We start from the raw sequence: 20,494 nt of genomic DNA, 5'->3' as shown, positions 1-20,494 counted from the left end.
ACGTGTATGTACGACGACAAGAAAAATACGTGCAAATTGTTCGCCGGATAAAAGCCGAAAAAATGCATACATACGTAGGACACACCATTCTCCCAAAAAAACATACATAATACCTACATATACAAGATCGGGCAAAAAATCAATTCTCCCCTCTCGATACTCAGATTAAATGTTGTTATGTTCGTATGCTTATGATCTGTCCGCCTAAACTTACATACGTAGTACAAGCTATTCGCTGAAAAAAAACATACATGCTACCTAGGGATGTAATATTGCACGGGAAAAAATTTAAAAAAGTTCAGATATAATACAAGAAAGAAATATTGAAACCCACTAACCCCTGTGTTAGTGAGAGATTGTTACTCAAGCAAATGTTTTTTTCACATGGTTCTTAGAAGTGTTAGCCGGTCTCACATGTTAGAGAGACATTCAAGTTTAATTTTAATTGTACTACCCTATTAATTGGTAGGAATAGCTTAAGAATATCTACAGATAGATTTGGACATAAGATAGAGAATTATGTGTGAAGTGTTCGTGATTATTTTATTGTATTACTTATGTGTTAGACTCTTTTTATGGTACTAATACAATTCCATTTATGAAAAGGGACCCAACTTTCAAGACAATAATAATCTGTAGTGGTGATAGGTGAGTTTATATCTAAGCATGGACTAAGAGATTTTTGTTTGAAATTTGAGAGACATTATAATTTAGTATATCAAAGTATATGATCTATTTCACGGCATGAGTATTTTTTCTTCTATTTTAGTTACCATTATAAGAAAATTTACCATCTCTTATGGTGAATTTATAAGATGAATATGGTAAGATAATACTACTTTTAGTATTCTCATTATTATTAAAAAATAAAATGCCCACGCATCACCGCGGGCTTCCTTCCTTGTTGCAGTTAAAATGAAATAAAATTGCACATTGTATTTGTATAGCATTGCAATTTAGGATTAGCTATGTGCCATTTTAGGTGACTGGAAACTTAAAATTTTCAGGTGCATCCAACAATTAGCTATTCATATACTCCATCCGTCCCATAATATAGCAACCTAGGACCGGATGAGACATTTTATAGGACAACGAATCTAGACAGATGCATAGGTTACTATATTATGGGACGGAGGGAGTACGTAGATTTTCTTATAGCCCTGTTATATAGCTCACGTTTATGTAGACGGGCTACTGGTTCCATTAACAATAGTCTGCAAGCTTACAAAATCAATAAGGAATTAGATGATGCCTCACGTTTTACTGCGGGATATATGTTAGATATTGGAGAAATGATGAAATTATTTGGATTGAAATATTATGAAATGATTTGTGAATGATGATTTATCATGTGTAGCATGAATAAATTGTAGATATAATTACTATATATTTGTATGTTGAGCTTTGTGTGTTCATTGGGTTGATGTGACATGCTTGTATGTAGATTTTAGAAATCTATGCTGAGTTTTAGGTATTTAGTGGCATTAACTTTTTAGAAAGAAGGGTTTTCTGAGTTGATAGGAACAAAACCCTGGTTTCTGTTGTTCAATTTATTTCATTTTACTTGTGATGCTCCTGGGACAGAACAACGGGAGACCACACTGAAGCATATATACTGTATCATTTAGGGAGCCTGCAAATTATTCACTGACTCAAAATCGAGATTTTGGGATGGAAGTAGTATTATTCTGTCTGTTTTACAATTTCTGTTATTTCCTTTCAAGAAAGAAGCTGGTCTATGCGTGGCAGAATAAGGAGAATGGAGTACTCCTGAACACGTGTTGACAGAGAAACACAAATCACTTGCGCCTGAACACATGCGGTGAACAGAGACATTTGCCTGAATTGACAATGGAAGATGAACGATACATCTGCAGGCTGCATCCTCTACACATAAATACATAATAATGTACCCAGGCAAGAGTACAGCAAAAAACTAAAACATCCAGTAGAGGGTGTGCCGCCTTTATCTTTTCATTGGTCATCTTTGTCAAGATTGTCAAGATTAACATATATAACTATTATGCTTTGGTTCTGATCGTTTAAGCCGACAATCCATAAAAAAATGAATGAAGCAAGATAACAATTTATGGTAAAACTTTTTCATATATGTGTTGTTAATGATTTAAAAGCCAATAGTGAAAAATATACTACGTTGACAAGACTACAAAATTAACTCCAAAATTAAGTTTCAAAATTCAAAATTTGGCAGTGGCAAATAAGCTAAGAAGCTAATAAATCAGGATTGAAAATTTGTGTAATATTCAGTTTTGTCCCACATGGTCTTAGGTTTATTGCGCATTGCTGAATTTTGTTCGTTCTTTTTCTTGATAGTTATTCCCTTTTTCTAATGATAGAGAATATATGATGGATTGGCTCTGAGGTCCTTCTACCGGAAGAAAATACTTCATTGAAGCTTATATTGGTTAACAGGTGCTACAAAAACAGTAGTTATATGCACGTCTTACTGTGTTTGAAAACAAAATCAAAATTAAGGCCTTACTCCCTCCGTTTTTTAATAGATGACGCCGTTGACTTTTTCTCACATGTTTGACCATTCGTCTTATTCAAAAAATTTATGCAAATATATAAGATATAAATCACACTTAAAGTACTATGAGTGATAAAACAACTCATAACAAAATAAATTATAATTATATAAATTTTTTGAATAGGACGAATGGTCAAACATGTGAGAAAAATTCAACGGCGTCATCTATTAAAAAACGGAGGTTGTATTTTGTAACAGAATAAGTTCACTTTAGGTCCTTTATGAGCTTGAATTGCATCATTGAACCGCAATACCAAATATAATATGTCCCTTATCTTTCAAAACCAATATAACTACGGTTCTAAAAGCAGTATTGAAGGTTATTTTGGCTAACATGACATTGATGTAGCACCAGAAGCAAAAATTAAAAAGAAAAACATATGAGACCCACATGAAAGTGAAACAACATCTTCTTCCTTCTTATCTATCTATCGGATGCGATTGCAAGATGGACAGCAAGGAGGAGGTGAACAGGGAGCATTGGTGGGGGAGAGTACAATGCGAAGGACAGACGCAACGGGGACATTGGGGAGGAGCGCCACGAGGAGAAGCGGTGGGAGTGGAGGAGGAGCGAGAACGGGGGAGGGTGGCCATGTCCAAGCACGACCGCGGGTCACTCGTTGATGCTGGTGGTGGCGGTTGAGCAGCGCGGTGATATCATGCTCCATGGACCTCCCTGCTCTCCTCGCCGAGCTCGTGCTTCCCTCGTCGCATTGTTGATGACGATTACTCCTAGCTTCCCTCTCTCTCCTTTATCCCCCTATCACCCTCTTTGTTCTCTCCTATCTTCCCAACGTCGCTGCCCTTCTCCCTACCGACCACCGGCCATCCTTCTCCCTATTGGGCGCACGCTTGGAGGCCTGGATAGAGATAGGGAAGAAAGTGGAGGGGGGGGGAAGACTGGGCCACTAACATATTGGGCCTAGCCAGTGCCTCAACCCGTATCGCCGCTCCCTACTACTGCCTCAACCCGTATGGCTGCTCCCTAATCTTCATGCGGGCCCTCACTCTTCGCGCCGTACATGTGACTGGGGCTCATCCCCGGTCAATGGCGTCCTTTGGGCAAGGTCGACACAGACCCTCGGTGTGTGTTGTAGTCCGCGACAAGGGAGTGGGAGGAGGAGCCGCGATGATGGGGAGGGTACGCCAAGACATGTCGAGGGGCTCTCTTTTATGCCCTGCAAGTCGGTACTGCTCGATTCTGCACGACCAAGCTGGATTAACTACTTCGGTAGGTGGCTACGATGATGGCTGTCACGTGGGATAGGCGGGGAGGAGGTAGGCCTTGTCCACCACTCCACTCCACGCTCTCCAATCCTAGATCCCAATCCACCATGCTCCAAACCCTTGTTGGCGCCGCGACCATGGCGCAACCGCGACGCAATGAGGAGGATGTGCTCGTGGGCTTCACCGTTGACGAGATACTGCGACGGACCGAGGGACAGATGGACGCTAGGATGCTGGACTCCAACATTGGCATGATCTCTATGGTCGTGCACTACTTCGTCCTGCTACCGCTTGTTGACACTAGCCTCCTCACCTATGCATTGAAAGCGAGCCGTGGCAGCTTCAACCGCATCAGCAGCCTCCCCGATGTGCACTTGCATGACATCGTGTCCCACCTCCCCGCCAAGGACTCGCCCCTAACAAAGGTTAGGTGAGCTCGCCGGCTGCCTTCCCCACCGCCCGCCTTTCGCCCTCACCTTCGATCCCCACCCCTCACTGGGCATCGTGGTCCACACGTAGGCGGGCACACCACCCCCCATGTTAGGTCGCTCCTCAACTGCACTATCCATCAGCTCTCCAAGCTGCACCTGCGCGCTGCTTGCTCCTCTCGAGAGTTGGAGAGAAAAGGGGATAAGAGATGGAGAAGAAAGGGGGAGGAGTAGAGTGAGGATGACACGTGGGGCTCATTTTTTCCCCACGTAAACGTCTAGTCATAAAAAAAACAGCCATCTATACTGCCGGAGGATCTGATTTTAACGATTTTAATAAGTTAGGGGGTGAAGATTTCTCGTATTGCGGTTTAGAGTTGCCGATTAAACTCGACGGAAAGAGGAGGACGCAATGTGGACTAGTTCCTTCCTCTTGTAACAGAAGGGTACTTACGTGGCAGCCCAATAGCCACCACGACCCTCCGATTTTACGGTCGGCCCAGCCCATTACTGAGCGGAACCACGCGCAGCCGCCAGCTAAAACCCTAGCTCATCTCCCTCCAACGCCTCCTTCCTCTTTCCTCCTCCTCCCCTCCTCGGCCCTTCCTTCCCTTCTTCCCTCGGCGGCGGCGGCGGCGGCTAGCAATCGCGAGGAGGAGAAGATGGTGAAGAAGAGCAAGAAGAGCAAGAGCAAGCGCGTGACGCTGCGGCAGAAGCACAAGGTGCTCCGCAAGGTGAAGGAGCACCACCGCAAGAAGCGCAAGGAGGCCAAGAAGGAAGGGAAGAGCCACAGGAAGAAGGTCGAGAAGGACCCCGGGATCCCCAACGAGTGGCCCTTCAAGGAGCAGGAGCTCAAGGCCCTCGAGGCCCGCCGCGCGCAGGCGCTCCAGGAGCTCGAGCTCAAGAAGGAGGCGCGCAAGGAAAGGGTGAGCCGGGCACCGCCTTTCTCCCTCTTTGTCTTTCTTTCTATCCTTGCTGCTGCTAAAGTTGTTTTGCCAGGGTCGATTTCTCTGGTTTCCTTTCGATTGGCGATTCTAGTCGTTGAATGAAATTCTTGGATTAGATGTTTTAACTGAACGGGTAACTGTTACTGTAAGCAAGGTGTTTTTGGGGGTAGATTTCATGCCATATGTCATTGTCTGGGGCGCTAATTTTTATTCCTGTAAAAAAAAAACGATGATTGTGAAATTTTGGGACATCTGTTCAGAAGTGTGTTGAATGCACATATGAATGGCACTGAACTTTATGAGATTTCATTAGAATGTTGTATGCAAACACTACACATTCAGTGCCTTAACATGGACTTGTGTGAGTAACACATACCTGCACTGGGAAGAGAGGATTAAATATTTCTGCACCTTATTTAGTTTCATTTGTATTATACATCTTGCTTGTACTGTTTGACCAATGGTAGAATATTGTGACCACTTCTGTTCAGGCTAGGAAGAGAAAGCTTGGATTGCTTGAGGACGAGGACATTGCTAATTTGGCCTCTGCAGCTTCTGCTCAGGGCAGCGAGTTTGCAGAGAAGGATGCAGCAAAGGAGAATGCCTCTTTAGACGTGGTTAAGAGCCAAGGTGAGGTTCAATGTTCCTACTTGTCATGCTTTGCTGACTTACTGTTTGCAGTTACGTTATTCCTAAATCTGCTGGTTGTATCTCCAGATCATTCAGAGAGAGCCTTCTACAAGGAGCTTGTTAAAGTTATTGAAGCGTCTGATGTCATTCTTGAGGTTCTCGATGCCAGAGATCCACTGGGCACTCGTTGCATTGACATGGAAAAGATGGTCAGGAAGGCTGATCCCAGTAAACGGATTGTGCTACTTCTCAACAAGATAGGTACAATTCAAGTTTTCTTTGAGTTCGGACTTCACTCGTGTTATGTCTACTTTCTTGTAACATCTCAATTTCAATTCGTGGCATCCAGATCTTGTTCCCAAGGAGTCAGTAGAGAAATGGCTTACGTACCTAAGAGAGGAAATGCCTACTGTCGCATTTAAGTGCAATACCCAAGAGCAGAGGACAAAACTGGGATGGAAATCATCAAAGATTGATAAATCAAGCAATATCCCACAAAGCAGTGATTGTCTTGGTGCTGAGAACCTGATCAAATTACTCAAGAATTATTCCAGGAGTCATGAGGTAACTGATCAACGTTCACATGTGTATCATAACTTCAGTGGGCAGTGTAAATGGATTGTTGTTAGAGTCTGCTTGTTGAAATAATCTGTAGTAATTGTTAAAATTGCCATCTTAGCAAACAGTACCTTTGATACCTCACCTGGCATGAAAATATTGAATTTCCATTCCGTTTGTTCTGTGTACTGCTTTATGCAAACCATATTAACATTGATGATAACATCAAGTAGTAATAATTTTCTAATCTCAAGAATGGCCTACCTTAATTTGTTATATGGGCACAGTTGAATTTGTTGTTCCAAGTAGTTCTCTTTCATTTTGTCATGTTTGTACAGTGGTACCGTCGCTAGGGAATTCATGAGCTTTTAATTCTCATTTTGCACACTCTGACCTGTAGCGATGCATATGAGTTTTTTTTTTCTTTTCTGCTTTATGTTGCCCTTTTAGATAATTTTTATTATTTATATGTTACAGCTCAAACTGGCAATTACTGTGGGTATTGTTGGTCTTCCTAATGTTGGCAAGAGCAGTCTGATTAACAGTTTGAAGAGGTCCCGTGTGGTTAATGTTGGGTCCACTCCAGGAGTTACTAGATCAATGCAAGAAGTTCAGTTAGACAAGAAGGTGAAGCTGCTAGATTGTCCTGGTGTTGTGATGCTGAAATCTTCCAATAGTGGTGTATCTGTGGCCCTTCGCAACTGCAAACGAGTTGAGAAGATGGAAGATCCAATCAGTCCTGGTAAGTGTTGAAAAATAGCTTGCATCATTTTGGTGCTATTCAGATAGTTTTGCTGAAATCTTCATTTAATTAGCTATATATGTTTTTATTATGTGTATACTAATACTATCTCATTCAACAATATGCATTAAATGTTGCTGGAAGTGCACTGTATTATAACTTGTTCCATTTTTCTTCACTTTACATCCTCTCAGTAAAGGAAATTCTCGATCTATGCCCGCACGAGAAGCTGCTATCCCTTTACAGGGTTCCAACATTTACTTCAGTGGACGATTTCCTTCAGAAAGTTGCCACACTCCGGGGGAAATTGAAAAAAGGTGGTATAGTGGATGTTGAAGCTGCTGCAAGAATTGTACTTCATGACTGGAATGAGGGTATGGTCGATGATTCCTCCTGTACTGATTTTTCTTTACTCTTATTCCGTTTCTGAGTCATGTGACACTGTTATTTTTTAGGTAAAATACCCTATTTTACGGTACCACCTAAAAGGGATGCTGTAGACGACTCCGATGCAGTAATTATTTCAGAGACTGGGAAAGAATTTAACATTGATGAAATTTACAAAGCTGAGTCATCATATATTGGTGGTCTGAAATCACTGGAGGAGTTCCGTCACATTGAGATTCCATCTAATGCCCCACCGCAGATTGACGAAGAGATGCTAGAGGTATTACTATGGTTTTCGTCCCATTGAAAATAATCTCTATTCTTTATGGGTGTGATTTGCATGACATTTGTGCTAGGAATAGGATTGCCATAGTTGGCATCATCGATGAGTCATGACACTGCAATTAGATAATGTACTTGTCTTGTGCTTGATATAGGATGGCAAGAAGCAGAATGAACCTGCGCAGGAAAACCATGATGAGTCGATGTCCGATGCAAATGAGCGTGAAGGAGCCAAGACGGCCAGCGCGAGCACACAGAATGACAAGCTGTACACAGCAGAGGGAATACTTGATCCTCGCAAGAGGAAAGCCGAGAAGAAGAGGCGCAAGGCAAACAAGTTCAGCGTGCTGACCGACATGGATGCAGACTACGATTTCAAGGTGGATTATCAGATGAAGGATGCCCTGGCCGAAGAGGGCAACGATGGTGGAGATGAGGAGCCCAAGGAAGCTGACCCTATGACTGGTGTCGATGATGCGTGAACTGATGGAACTCGGCAGATTGAGAATACGAAGTAGATCATATAATTATAATATGATGGTGGACTGCCATCCCAAGTTTTGTACCCTATTAGTTGAATGAGAGAAGATAATGGACGCTGCTTGATTCACATAGCCACTGAGCTGGAATCAGAATTTTTTGCCCATATGCATGCAATGGTTGCAAAATTGCAAACCATCTTCCAGCGATCACTCTATTGTTTGGGCTGGTGGAGAGCCGTGCCTATCAGTCTCGCATGATATCTCCGCGACTGTCCTCTGTTGGGGCTAGCGAAAAATTCACAGGTAATGTTTGACATATCCTAGTTACCTCTTCTACATTAAGTAAATAAACTCACCTAAACTTCATTTTTAAGATCAACTCATGGGTTTCTCGCTCCTATCCTATGTTTTTTAAATAGATTCTCTACTTAAGTGAACTAAATTTCACTCCTAAGATCATTCCATGAATCTCTTGCGCTCGGCGTGGAGTGCAGCCTAATAAATAAATGAAACTTCCTTAAATCCTAGTAGAGATATTTTGTATTAAACATAAAGCATCAAGTTATACTTGTTGAACTATCAAAAGTTCACAAAATAGGTTTAGGTCGGCCTTTTCCTCTATTATGGTGATCAGATCTGAGCCCTCTATACTCTCCTTCCTCGCTTTGTTCTGGATTCTAGGGTGTTCGGTGTAAATTTAGGACCTCCACATAAATTTTTTAAAAAGAGAGCTAATATAAAAAGTATCAAGGGGCTGAAATATAAAATTAAATCTACTCCTAGAGTCACTTGTACTATGAAAAACTTAGATCTTATATCCATTGCCGTAGCCTACGTGACGTGACATTACTGTGAACGCCAAAAACTTAACTAACCACATGCATGAACCTCAAAGCCAATATAATCCACATGCCATTTTGCCGCTCAACGTGAGGATTCAAAGCGAGAGTAAATTAGATCTCCACTGATCAACGCTACACCACGTTGAACATGTCCAACCAACCCACCTGAACTATAGTGCATTGGGTCGATTTATTAGGGGTGAGACTAATCATGGTCAATGTGGTCGATCGCCCATAACCGCGGGCACGGCTATTCGAATAGTTTTACTCTGGCCAGAGGTATACGACTGTACCCAGAAGACACAATCCACCGGCATGTCACCGTGTCATCATGCACCCATGATGAAAACGTCACCATGTCGAGTGGTTGTGACAAGACCCTTCATATAACTCCCTCTGACCAATCGCACCACACCTCAGGTTTCACCCCCACTTCTCGCAAGGCAGCCGACAGTTCCCTCTCGTGCCACGGTGAATCCGGAAGCCGATCAACCGAACACCCCGGCCAACCCAACTCCATCACGCCCACCCTTGCCTGGGAACGTCAGTTAGATGAAAGCTATACTTCAAGTCAGGCAGTTACACATTCCCGCCTGTGGCAAGCGTTGTATGTCTTCCAGTGCATCCCGTGAACTGATCTTTAATTGCCATGGGTGCGACTAGCAAAACCATGCATCCACAGCCCACCATTCAGTCGTATTTTAGTTGAATAATTACGGCCAATGAAACATGGCCGGATGTCTCGAGCACACAGCTCGTTCTGCTACTAAAAAGGTCTAATACTGCAATTATTCCATCAACTGAGCTAGTGGCAATTAAGCATGGCTAAGCATATAGTTCTAGCTAGGTCACATAAGTAACATGAGCTAGTCGATTTATTACCCAAGGTTGACAAATGACATATATTAAGTAAACATGGCACAAGCAAGCAGATAGGTAAACCCTGATCCTATGTAATTAGCAAAACATGCACATTTATTTGCAAACGATAAAACATTTATCAATTGGGATCAACATGCTCAAGAGGAATGTGTGACTTGCCTTGCTTCTTCACAACAATCTTCTGAACTCTTTTCCTCGCGACCGCGATCTTCCAAAATGACGGATTCTACACGCTGGCACGCAAAAGAGGAAAAAACTCTAATAAACACCAAGAAAACAGTACATAAAAAGTAAACAAACAGGTAGAGCTCAATTTTAGATGAATTTTGCAAGTTGAATGACCCAATTTGAAGTTCGTATGAATTAGATATGAATTTTAGAAGTTTTGAGCCATTTAAATAAATTTCTATAATTATTAATGATTTATTGCGCAATTATTAATGGATTATGACGTCACCAAGGGGAATAGGTGGCACCGACAAGCGGGTCCCACCTATCGGTGGCTCAAAGGGATGGGCGCACGGTGGACTCGGTCCACGCGCGCGATGCCGGCGGGCGCACCACGTGGTGGCCACGCGGGACGGGGAGGACGAGGTGGTGCCGACGTGATGCCACAGGGGCGGCGACGCCGAGCGGCTCGGGGAGGGCCACGTGGACGGCCCATATCCACCCGGGGTGAATCGGGCGGCCACGGGCGAGCGGGAATTGGCTCACCGGCCGGCCGGCCGGCCGGGGGGCGGCGACCACCGGCGCGGCGGCACAGCCGGGAGGTAGCAGGGGGAGGCGAGGGGTTGGAGGGGAGATGCCCACCGAGCGGCGGCCGGCGGAAGGGGCGGCCGGCGGCAAGGAACAACGGCGGCGGGGCTCCTCGGGAAGACGGCAAGACGGAGCTCCGGCGACGGGCGGCACTCGGGAAGGGGCGGACGGGCTCGGCCTCGATCTAAGGAAGATAAAGGAGGGGTTAGGGAGGTGAAAGGGCGACCGGAGCGGCTAGAAACAACGGCCGGCGGCGACAACACGAGTTGGAGCTCACCTTGGGCTGAGGAAGCGGGGTTCCAGCGACCTTTGGCGAATGAAAAGGGGCGGCCGGGCTGCACACGATTGCTGCGGTGCTGAGGAAGGCGAGACGCAGCACGGGGTGGACCGGGACGGCGGCGAGAGGTGACTGGAGGCGGCTGCTATGGTGGCGGTTCGGGTGGTGTGGTGGCGGTGGGGTTTCGGTGGCGGATTAGGGGAGTGGAGCGGCGGACGGCGTGCAGCTCGGAGTGGCGAAGCTAGCGGTGGCGGCGACGCAGTGCGGAGGTGGCTAGAGCGGTGGTGAGGGGCGGCTGGAGATCGCCGGGGAGCAGCGGCGCACAGGAGCAGCGTGGGGAGAGCAATGGAGGGCACGGCGGGCTCGGGTAAATGGGGGAAACGAGCGAGGGGAGTGCGGGGAGGAGTTTTATAGCGCTCGGGGGCGACGGGGAGGCCGGGGCGAGGTGGATTTGGGGCGGCAACCACCGGCGGCGTGGGTGGCATCGTGGGGGAGTTGGCGGCCGGTTTTTGCGAGCGCGAGAGGGGGAGAAGAGCGGGGACGTGGGCGGCGAGGTCCCACGGACGAGCGTGCGCGCGGGGGGTGGAGGAGGTGGGCGGGGTGGCGCGGAAAAGGCGGCGGGGCGTGGGATGGTTTCGGCGGCCATGGCAATTGCTGTGGGGTGGCTGGAGGTAGGAGATGACAGGTAGGGTCCATGGGTCCCACCTGTCGGGGAGAGAGGGAGAGAGAGTTGGAAGGGGGAGGCAGAACAGACTTGAGGGAGAGAGAGAGCCGAGCGGGCCGAGGGAGGGGAGGACTTGGGCCGAGCCCGAAAAGGAGGAAGGGGGAGTTATATTTGTTTCCTTTTTATTTTAATTGATAAAATGAACTTTGTATTGTTAAAATTATTTCTTGAGCTCCGAAAATTCACAGGAAATTCCAAAGAGTTCATTAAGGCACAGATAATATTACAAAATATTCTCGGCCAATGATTTTTTAAAGGAAATTTTAATTTCCTCTATTATTTCACTTGATTAATTTGCTTTCAATTTTATTTAATTTCTAGAAATGCTTTATTTAATGATTTTTAATCCCGAACGAAAACCGGGGCGTTACAATGGAGGACAAGTATTGCCACGGTAGGTGGTCGCATCTGGCTCAGGCGACCAACGGAGAGTATTATCCAATTAAAGGATTACACTTCTTTATCTACTAACTCCAGACTTGCTGTTTTACACCGTTTATGTTTAACGTTTGACCGTCCATCTTATTTGAATTTTTTTATGATTAGTATTTTTATTGTCATTAGATGATAAAACATAAGCAATATTTTATGTGTGACTATTTTTTTAATTTTTTCATAAATTTTTCAAATAAGACGGACAATCAAACGTTGGACAAAAACCCACGACTACACTTAAATTGGGACGAAGGTTATAGTTGTGAAGGTCTGTTTAGAGAACCAGTTTCTTCGGGATGCACTCATTAATAGGCCTGTTTGAGACAGCTGAATTGATGGATGGATGGATTATCTGATTTCTTCGTAGCAATTTGAGGGTATAAACAAATAAATTAACTACTACAAAATTGGAAAAAAGTTGCTTTCAAAGAGTAGTCCAGAAAGTTTTATAGAAAATTTTGCTCGATATCCATCGTCTAGAAGCTTGGGAAACGTTCAAATGAAAATCCAAAATCCAAAATCCTAAAAAAAAGAAACAAAGCTAAGTTGTGCCTAAACTGTTTTTTACAGGTGTGTTCGTTAAGGATTATATAGATATGCAATACTATAATAGAAACAGTTCAATTCTCACTAGAAATTTCCAGCTGTTCTCATTTCTGACCTCTCTCACTAGCAAGTTATCAGCAGTGCAAACGTGCAATACCACAAAAAGGACCCAAAAAGGATTGTCGATCTACATAACCTTGTAATCGTAAGATCTTAAGCATGGTAAATGTAGCACCAAAATGTTGCCTGGCTAGTCTTCCCAGGGACACGCCAGTTGGAGGAAAAACTTCCAATTGGTGACATCATAGAACAATAAGTGCATCCACTAGAAAGAACACATCGTATGCTCTTAAACACATCAAAGTGATGGATGAGTAACTAAATTAGAACAAGAAAACGATTGTCCCCTGCAAAAGGCTTGAACCATACAATCTAAAATAGTGTCTTTTCCAAGTAATAAGTCGAGTTTGGTGGTCCAAACGTAGACAATTAAATCCCAGTAGGTTCATCCTTTAACAAAATATCAGAAACAGCTTTGTTGCTACCAGGTAACTTCCGATTTCCCCTTCCCGAAAGCACAGACCTTTTATATACACATGACACATGTACAGGTAGTTTGCTTGCAATCAGATGAGACTTTATTGAGGTGCTGTTAACTGCTGAGATCCTTGTTGGGGAATCGGTTTGTTATCAACCTCTATCTCGCGAAGGCCCTCAACAGGTTGCCTGCATATTGGGCATTTGTTGGTCTGATATTTTAAAACTTGAGCACACTCCCTGCACAGGCACTGCAAAAATGGCACATGCTATCTTTAATTGATTTTCATAAAACTGAACTGATCAGCAAAATTAAAGGATATAATCGTTATTTCTCTATCATCATCCCTAGCTACTTAACATGGTGCAATCTATTCACGAAGTTCTTACCATGGCATAAAAAATGAAATAGCACAAATGCATAGCTGCTGAGAAAAAGAACAGAAGGGTAAATATTTGGGCACAAAATGCTACAGCCATTCAGAAGTACATAAACTTATTGTCATTGCTTCAATAATCAGTACAGTGCCAGGGGGGTTGCAAGTGCTAATACCTAATAGTGGAGCAGTGGATGTTACTGCATATCAGACCTTTGATGTGCTTTAAGAAAGGTCTGTCTTTCACTTTCTGGAAGAGAGTAAAGCACTAGCAATTTTTTTTCTTACGTTTAATATAAGCCATGAACTTTGGCATAGAAAACTAGGAAAGAAGTTAAGAGAAAATGGCAAGATAGTTGGCATACTCACTGAAAGAAAAAATGGGTTTTAATCTAAATATCTATGCCCGCTAAGCAGGTTCCTTAATATGCTGGACAGTGACTGCCTTTATTTATTATTAAAGTGGGATTTGACGAATATCCTACTCCTTTATCTTAGCGGTTCAACTATCCCTCTTCCAGCCTCCAATGGCACACTCCAAACCATATAGCAGTAGACACAATCCAAACCTTTTCATATTCTCTTCCAGTTTAAAGCAAATCAAAGATGGAAAATGCCCGAAGAATGCAACTTCAAAATTATCTGATAAGTTGAAAGAATGCTAGGAGAAAATCCATAACTATTTTTTTTCCAACTCTATCTCCATAATAATATATGTATGCTTAAACAGATAAGTCTTATGGCAAAATCGTGATTCTTTCAAGAATACTTAGTAAGAAAGTAACTTACCATATGCCTGCATGGAAGAACAGCAGTATCTCTTGGTTCAGAAAGGCAAACCACACATTCTTTCCCGGAATCATCCTCATGAGCATTCTTATCAGCTGTGTTCCCAATACCATATATTTCCTGCAAGACATATCTGATTCCATTTACCCAAAGGATCTGCTGCACAACATGAACTCCATATTCAGCATTGTCTTTCTTCACAAATATAGCATATTTAACAAGATATTTCGATTGTTCGGTCTCATGTGCCCCTTCTGATTCTTGGTTGCCTGACACATCCATTTGTACTTTGAATGCTACAGGGAATACACCACCTTCCCCAACATTAGTTAGCTCAGATTCCTCAAAACGAGAGACATCGATTCCCGACCCACTTGGTTGCTTGAACTCCTGACCTCGACCTTCCTTAAAAGGCACGGTCACAGGTTGAAGCAAATTTTCCTTTGCGGTCTTCAAGGCACACTTATCTTCTTGTGCAAAGAAGCAGACAGTTATGCTGTTTGCATGATGAATAGGTCTTTTAGTTAAACATAACACATGACAATCTTACAAAAAAAAAAAAGAAGTGATGACAACAAGGAAAGCCAGTAAACGTTCAATTCTTTAAAAAGGTTCAAGGAGATAGCCATACTAATTGTGAAGGTCCCAGAAAATTGGAAATTTGGAAACAGTACAACTCTATTTTCAAACAATAAATTAATAAATCAAAGAGCATCTAAGTTTGAGCTTTCTGCAAAAAAGAAAGGCTATTCTGAAAAAAATGATGCACATATATAAAATACTACCAAATTGGAGAAGTCTGCAATTGGAAATACACCTAAGGATGATATCATCCTAATCAAGGTATAGAAGGTTTCCTTTCAATGTTTATCATGGATTGGAATTCCACAAAACATGGAACAAGAGACATATGAAGTTGTGATCAGTTCAGTTTCAAATTGTAAATCTAGTATGACCTGGTCTGCATAAGGCATAACTTTTGAAAACAGAGTTACACTCAATATGCGCAACACAAACTGGATTGGTTACAACTCCTAATGTCTCATCTTCTGTTTGTTAGTTCCATTCAATCTGCCAGAAGAGTGAACAGGAGATTTCTTTTAAACCTTTCAGAATACATGGGTTAGGTGGAGAATACCAATACGTGCCCAAATAACCACATACTCCTTAAGTTTAGATATCTTGCACATCAGGACAGACAATATATGCAGAATGAATCCAATAAGCCATGATTTTTTTTGGCGGATATTAAATGCTCTAGATCACACATTGTTCCATCAGTTGAAAGTAGAAATGAATAACTCGATACTCTTTTCAAGTACACAAGTCATTTTATGATAGACCTTCATAATTGGTATGGATCTTTATGAGTTCTGCAGCCACAACTTCACGAGTGCTATCTTACCATGTCTTAATCTTTGTTGGGAAGATGAAAGATGTGCCAAGGATAAAATACTATTAAGCATGGAACATTTTGAGGGCGTAAAAATAGCTTAAACATCAGAAGAGACTGAACCATGTAGGATTAGTAACAGAAGTCACAGGAATTAGGAGAATCTCAACTAATATGATTTGGCAATGGTGACAATAGAAATGAGAGTAGCAGGAATTTGGAGAATCTCAATTACTATAACATGGCAATGGTGACAATAAAATGAAAGTAGACATCCAAAATCATTAAGATAAATCAAGCTCTGATTCTGACAAGTCTGGAGTACGGTGAGTCCCATGTCACTACCTAAACAAATCTAATTCTTAGTAAGAATTATAGATTGATTCTTGCTACTTTCTTCAACTTCATTTTTCACACTCAATACCAAGTTATGTGAACGATTTTATTTTACATTTCTAGTATATATATATTCAAGTAAGAAACATTTGCTTTAGCAAGAAGAATCAAGCAGTATGCATCTGATCTGGTACTAAGTTTAATTGAATTCTACATTGAAGCATTCTTACATTTGGACAGGTAATCACGACATTATGCCAAACACAAGATGGGCCAATTTTGTACCCCAAAAAAAAAAGAGAAGAAGAAAGCAGTACACAATCGAAAGCATCACGATTGCAACAACATTTGTTTGTGCTGAGCTCTCTGGCAGAAATTTTAGTAATGTAGTATACCAATGTTACTACGATCTAAAGATCCTAAATCAAAGCTATAGCAACGAAATTACCACAGCGTCTAATCAAGAAACCCACTTAGCCCGGTATAAATAGGTGAGAGGGGAAAAAGAAGAAGGAGCGGGACCTTCCGGGGCCATCGGCGTCGAAGGAGAAGGCGAGGAGTAGGCTGCGGCCATCGTCGTCGTCGTCGTCGGGCACCAGCCGCAGGGTGTCCCCCTTGACGTTGACGCCGACGCTGACCGCCACGGCCCTGTGCCGCTCCACGTGCGCAGGCACCGGCACCGGCGGCGGCGCGGCGGCGCCGGGGGGCGGACGAGGGTAGCTGTGGTAGTACGGGGGCGGCACCCCGTGTCTATAGGCTTCGAGATGCGGCGGCGGCGGACGTGGGCTAGCGCCGCCGCTGCTCGCGATGTTGCCCATTGGGAAGCCCTCGCCTCTGGAGTCTGGAAGTCTGGGTGGAAGTCTGACCTCGGCGCCCGTTGCTACGCTGCTTTAGCCCGTTCCGCTTTTTGTTTTTTTTTTGTTCTTTTTTTTTCTCTCGTAGCTGAAACAGTTGAACAGGCTTTTATTTTTGTCATAGTTGAACGATAAGTAGGGTTTCCAAACCGCCGGGGCCGGGGTTACTGTGCCCCGGCGGTAAGCACGGTTACCGCGCGGTAACCGTGAAAAACCGTACAAAACCATGTAAAATTTATAAAAAATTCAAATTATTTTTAAAATTTATTTGAATTTAAGGAGGTTACCGCGGTATTTATATTACCGTACCTCCGCGGTAAGCTCGGTAACTGCGGTAACCGCGCGGTTACCGGCGGTAAGGGAAACCCTGGTTACAACTCTTGCAAACAGACCTACCTAAAACATAAACAAAGACAATAAAATAATAATTTACATTTAAAACTTTTATAATTGTGTTTATTATTAAATTTGAGTTACAATGAGGCCCTAATACTTAAACCCTTTTACGTACATGGGACATGTGAACTGATATGTCTCATGTGCGACTTCTCTTTACGGTTACGCTTATAGAATACATATGATGGTATTCAGTTCGTCAGTTTTTTTTATTGAGTTCAGCTCATCGCTACTTTTTTTCTCAGCATAGTAGTGCAAGAGTTACTTGAAAACTTCTACCAAACTCTTGCTAAGATTAGTAAGGGCCTTTACAATGCGGTGAGCTGTTATTCAGTTCGGTCTTTTCACGTCAGAGATTCGGTGTCAATCTTTGCCACGTTTGTGGGCAGGCCTACCAAATTAAAGCCCGCATGATCTTCTTTGATCACCTGTTCTTGGCGAGGGGAGATAAGGCTACAGACGCGTTAGGAGGGCGAGGCTTCGTTCCACTTTTTCTACATGCACCATGGACCTTTGTGGCTTTTCTAGGTCTTAAATCTTGATGGCCTCTTGCGCCAATCCTATACGTGACCTGTATTGTAAAGGCCCTAACAATGCAGATACATGGTGTTTGGCCTCGCAGTGAACACGTAAGAAAAACGCGTACACGTCTATGTGAGTCGAATTCCCAGTTGGTTGTCCGGCCCTTCACAGGGATGACCTGCACCTCGCCTGCGTCCAAGATCAGATGTCCACGCGACACGACTCCACGCCCGTATTAGATGCGTGATCTCATCATATGCCTTTTTAACTCTATGCTCATCTGAAGCTATAGACATTCGCTTGCCGCTATGCGCTGTAGGAGGTGTAGCCATAATTATTTGCTCTTTGCATATTTGACACATAAATACACGCATCTAAGTAGCTTGCAATGCCCTAACAAGATCTCGGTCATTCGATTCAACCAGTTGGTGGTTATGAAAAATCAAGACGCCGTCATAGTGTGCTACTTTACTTTTTCTAAAGTGGGATAAAATTAACAATCCTTTTATCTTTGGTGGCAAATTAATAAATATAAAGCTAAGGAAATTGCTTAAAAAAACTATCACAAAGTTTTTTTTATAAAAACTTTCAAATGTAACTATATCAAAGTAATAGTGAAAGTAATAGTGTAACTTAGTAACTACATTGTAATTACGCATTGTTACATTTTAACGACACTGATAGTATAATTACAATGTAACAATATTAGTAAACTATATAACTTACGTATAAAATTGTATTATGTTTTAATCCTATATATCTATAAAGTTCATTCCCACTAAATGTAGTTAATGCTAATTCTCTCTTCTCTCATGAAGCCACATCATCTCAATTGTTTTTAGCCTTTGGATGATTCATCAAGGGTGTAAATTCCTTCTTTTCACATTACCTCAATTTATTTTAGTATTTGGATGATTCATCAAGGGTGCAAATTGCATCTCTTTCCCCCAAAAGGCACACCATACAACCCAATCATTTATAACTTTTGGATAATTGATAAAGGTACAAAAATATATAAAAACATGAAAAAAATTATAAAGTAGGTAGGAAAGAAAATTTTAGAACTCATATCTATTGTATTATCACACAATTCTCCCGCAGCAATGCGCGGGGTATGCATCTTGTATATAGTATATATTTTAGTTGCGCTATGGTTATGATATAATTATAGTACTCCCCCCGTTTAATATTATAAGTCTTTTGACTTTTTTTAGTTATTTTTTTACATTTGACTAAATTTATAGAAAAAATTACTAACATTTACGATATCAAATTAGTTTCATAAAATTTAATATTAAATATATTTTGATGCAATGTTTATTTTGTATTGAAAATGTTTACTATATTTTGTTACAAGTTTGATCAAACTTTAAGCAGGGCATGTAACCTAATGGTTGCAGTGAGTAGTACCCTATGGTCCTGAGTTTAAACTTTTATAGCAGTGAATTTTAGATTGGGTTGTTTGCGAGGCTAAATTTCCTATTTCAATAGCCGTATATATCCAGTTAGATGTAGAGACAGGGTAAAAAAAACCCATCTCTAAAAGAAAAGAAGTTTGACTAAGATAAAAGTCAAACCTCGACAATTCTAGCGGCGCTGAGTGATAGCACGCATACAGACGCGCATAGCAATAGCAAGCTCATTTTGCGAGCCCGGCATCTACCCCGTCGGATCTCATGTGCGTTCATCTTGGCCTGCTTTTCCTCTTCCTCCCCGTCACAAGCGGAGCGAGATTTCCACCATGGCTCCGCGCGCCACCAAATCGCCTATCCTCTAGCCTCGTTATTCTTCTCTTCCGTTTTCCCGCATCGTGAAAACTCTGCTGTGTGCCAAATCACTGGCCCCCCGCTCCAGATTCATCCGGTGAGGCGTTATTTCTGATCGATATGACAACTCTCACCGAGGGTAGGTGAAGCCGGTAGTCAAGGAGGAATCTGTTTCGATCTGGACTCATTCTCTGCCTTTTTTGCTCGTCTTCTCCGGTGCTTGATTCGTTGGGTTTGGGGTTTGATTCCAGCAATTCCTCTCTGCTGATGCATATGCTTTCTGGACGGAGTCCCTCTTCCAATTGGTTTATGATTAATTGTTATTTGTTGTTTTGGCAATACTATGTTAAGATTCTTAAGTCGATTCTTATTGTCAGATCATTAAGCATAGCGTGGATATTTTGGGCATGATCAGGGCTAAGATAGAGTGAAGCTTTTATGATTTTTGTGATGTTCGAGCATCCGGACAGCATGTACATCTACGGACAGTGCTCGTTGGTGAAAAATTCAGACGACGAGAGGACAAAGACTTTTTATACGTAGTACTATATGGACAAACTACTCATATTCATATCACACCATAAAATAGCCACAAGAATAGAACACACTTTTGATTAATATGCGTATGGAGGAATTGATTATTTGGTTAATAAGATACAATCAACACAGGAGCCTATCTATTATGCTAATTGGCTTTAGTATTAGCTGTAAAATAAAATAGAGTTTGTTATAGCTGGCTGACTATACTATTAATTAACCATGCTCTAACGCGGCGTGCTCGCCCCGCGACCGCTATCTCCCACTAAAATTTAGCGACTGAGTCGCATG

The 20,494-nt window shown here is 42.5% G+C and overlaps 2 protein-coding genes and 1 non-coding gene across 3 annotated transcripts; 1 reads left to right on the top strand and 2 right to left on the bottom strand.

Annotated features, from left to right (window-relative positions):
* The first annotated feature begins 4,828 nt into the window (after positions 1 to 4,828).
* LOC4325442 (guanine nucleotide-binding protein-like NSN1) lies at positions 4,829 to 8,444 on the top strand. The gene is made up of 8 exons (XM_015765383.3): positions 4,829 to 5,132; positions 5,645 to 5,783; positions 5,871 to 6,044; positions 6,133 to 6,347; positions 6,819 to 7,083; positions 7,278 to 7,457; positions 7,539 to 7,750; positions 7,908 to 8,444. Exons 1-8 carry the CDS (start codon positions 4,869 to 4,871, stop codon positions 8,232 to 8,234), a joined length of 1,776 nt encoding a protein of 591 aa, XP_015620869.1. The 5' UTR covers positions 4,829 to 4,868; the 3' UTR covers positions 8,235 to 8,444.
* A 1,548-nt stretch (positions 8,445 to 9,992) lies between these two features.
* Positions 9,993 to 11,697, bottom strand: LOC112937660 (uncharacterized). Its single transcript, XR_010741997.1, has 3 exons — positions 10,992 to 11,697; positions 10,769 to 10,898; positions 9,993 to 10,191 (listed from the first exon to the last, which is right to left on the bottom strand). It is a non-coding gene; the product is annotated as an uncharacterized protein (transcript).
* Positions 11,698 to 13,040: 1,343 nt separating this feature from the next.
* LOC4325441 (probable E3 ubiquitin-protein ligase LUL2) lies at positions 13,041 to 16,991 on the bottom strand. The gene is made up of 3 exons (XM_015765384.3): positions 16,651 to 16,991; positions 14,400 to 14,895; positions 13,041 to 13,484 (listed from the first exon to the last, which is right to left on the bottom strand). The coding sequence occupies exons 1-3, from the start codon at positions 16,944 to 16,946 to the stop codon at positions 13,335 to 13,337; spliced, it is 942 nt and encodes a 313-aa protein (XP_015620870.1). The 5' UTR covers positions 16,947 to 16,991; the 3' UTR covers positions 13,041 to 13,334.
* Positions 16,992 to 20,494: the final 3,503 nt, after the last annotated feature.

The sequence above is a fragment of the Oryza sativa genome, chromosome 1, assembly GCF_034140825.1.
Source record: "Oryza sativa Japonica Group chromosome 1, ASM3414082v1".
NCBI lineage: Eukaryota > Viridiplantae > Streptophyta > Magnoliopsida > Poales > Poaceae > Oryza > Oryza sativa.
This window is presented reverse-complemented; position numbering and strand designations above follow the sequence as displayed.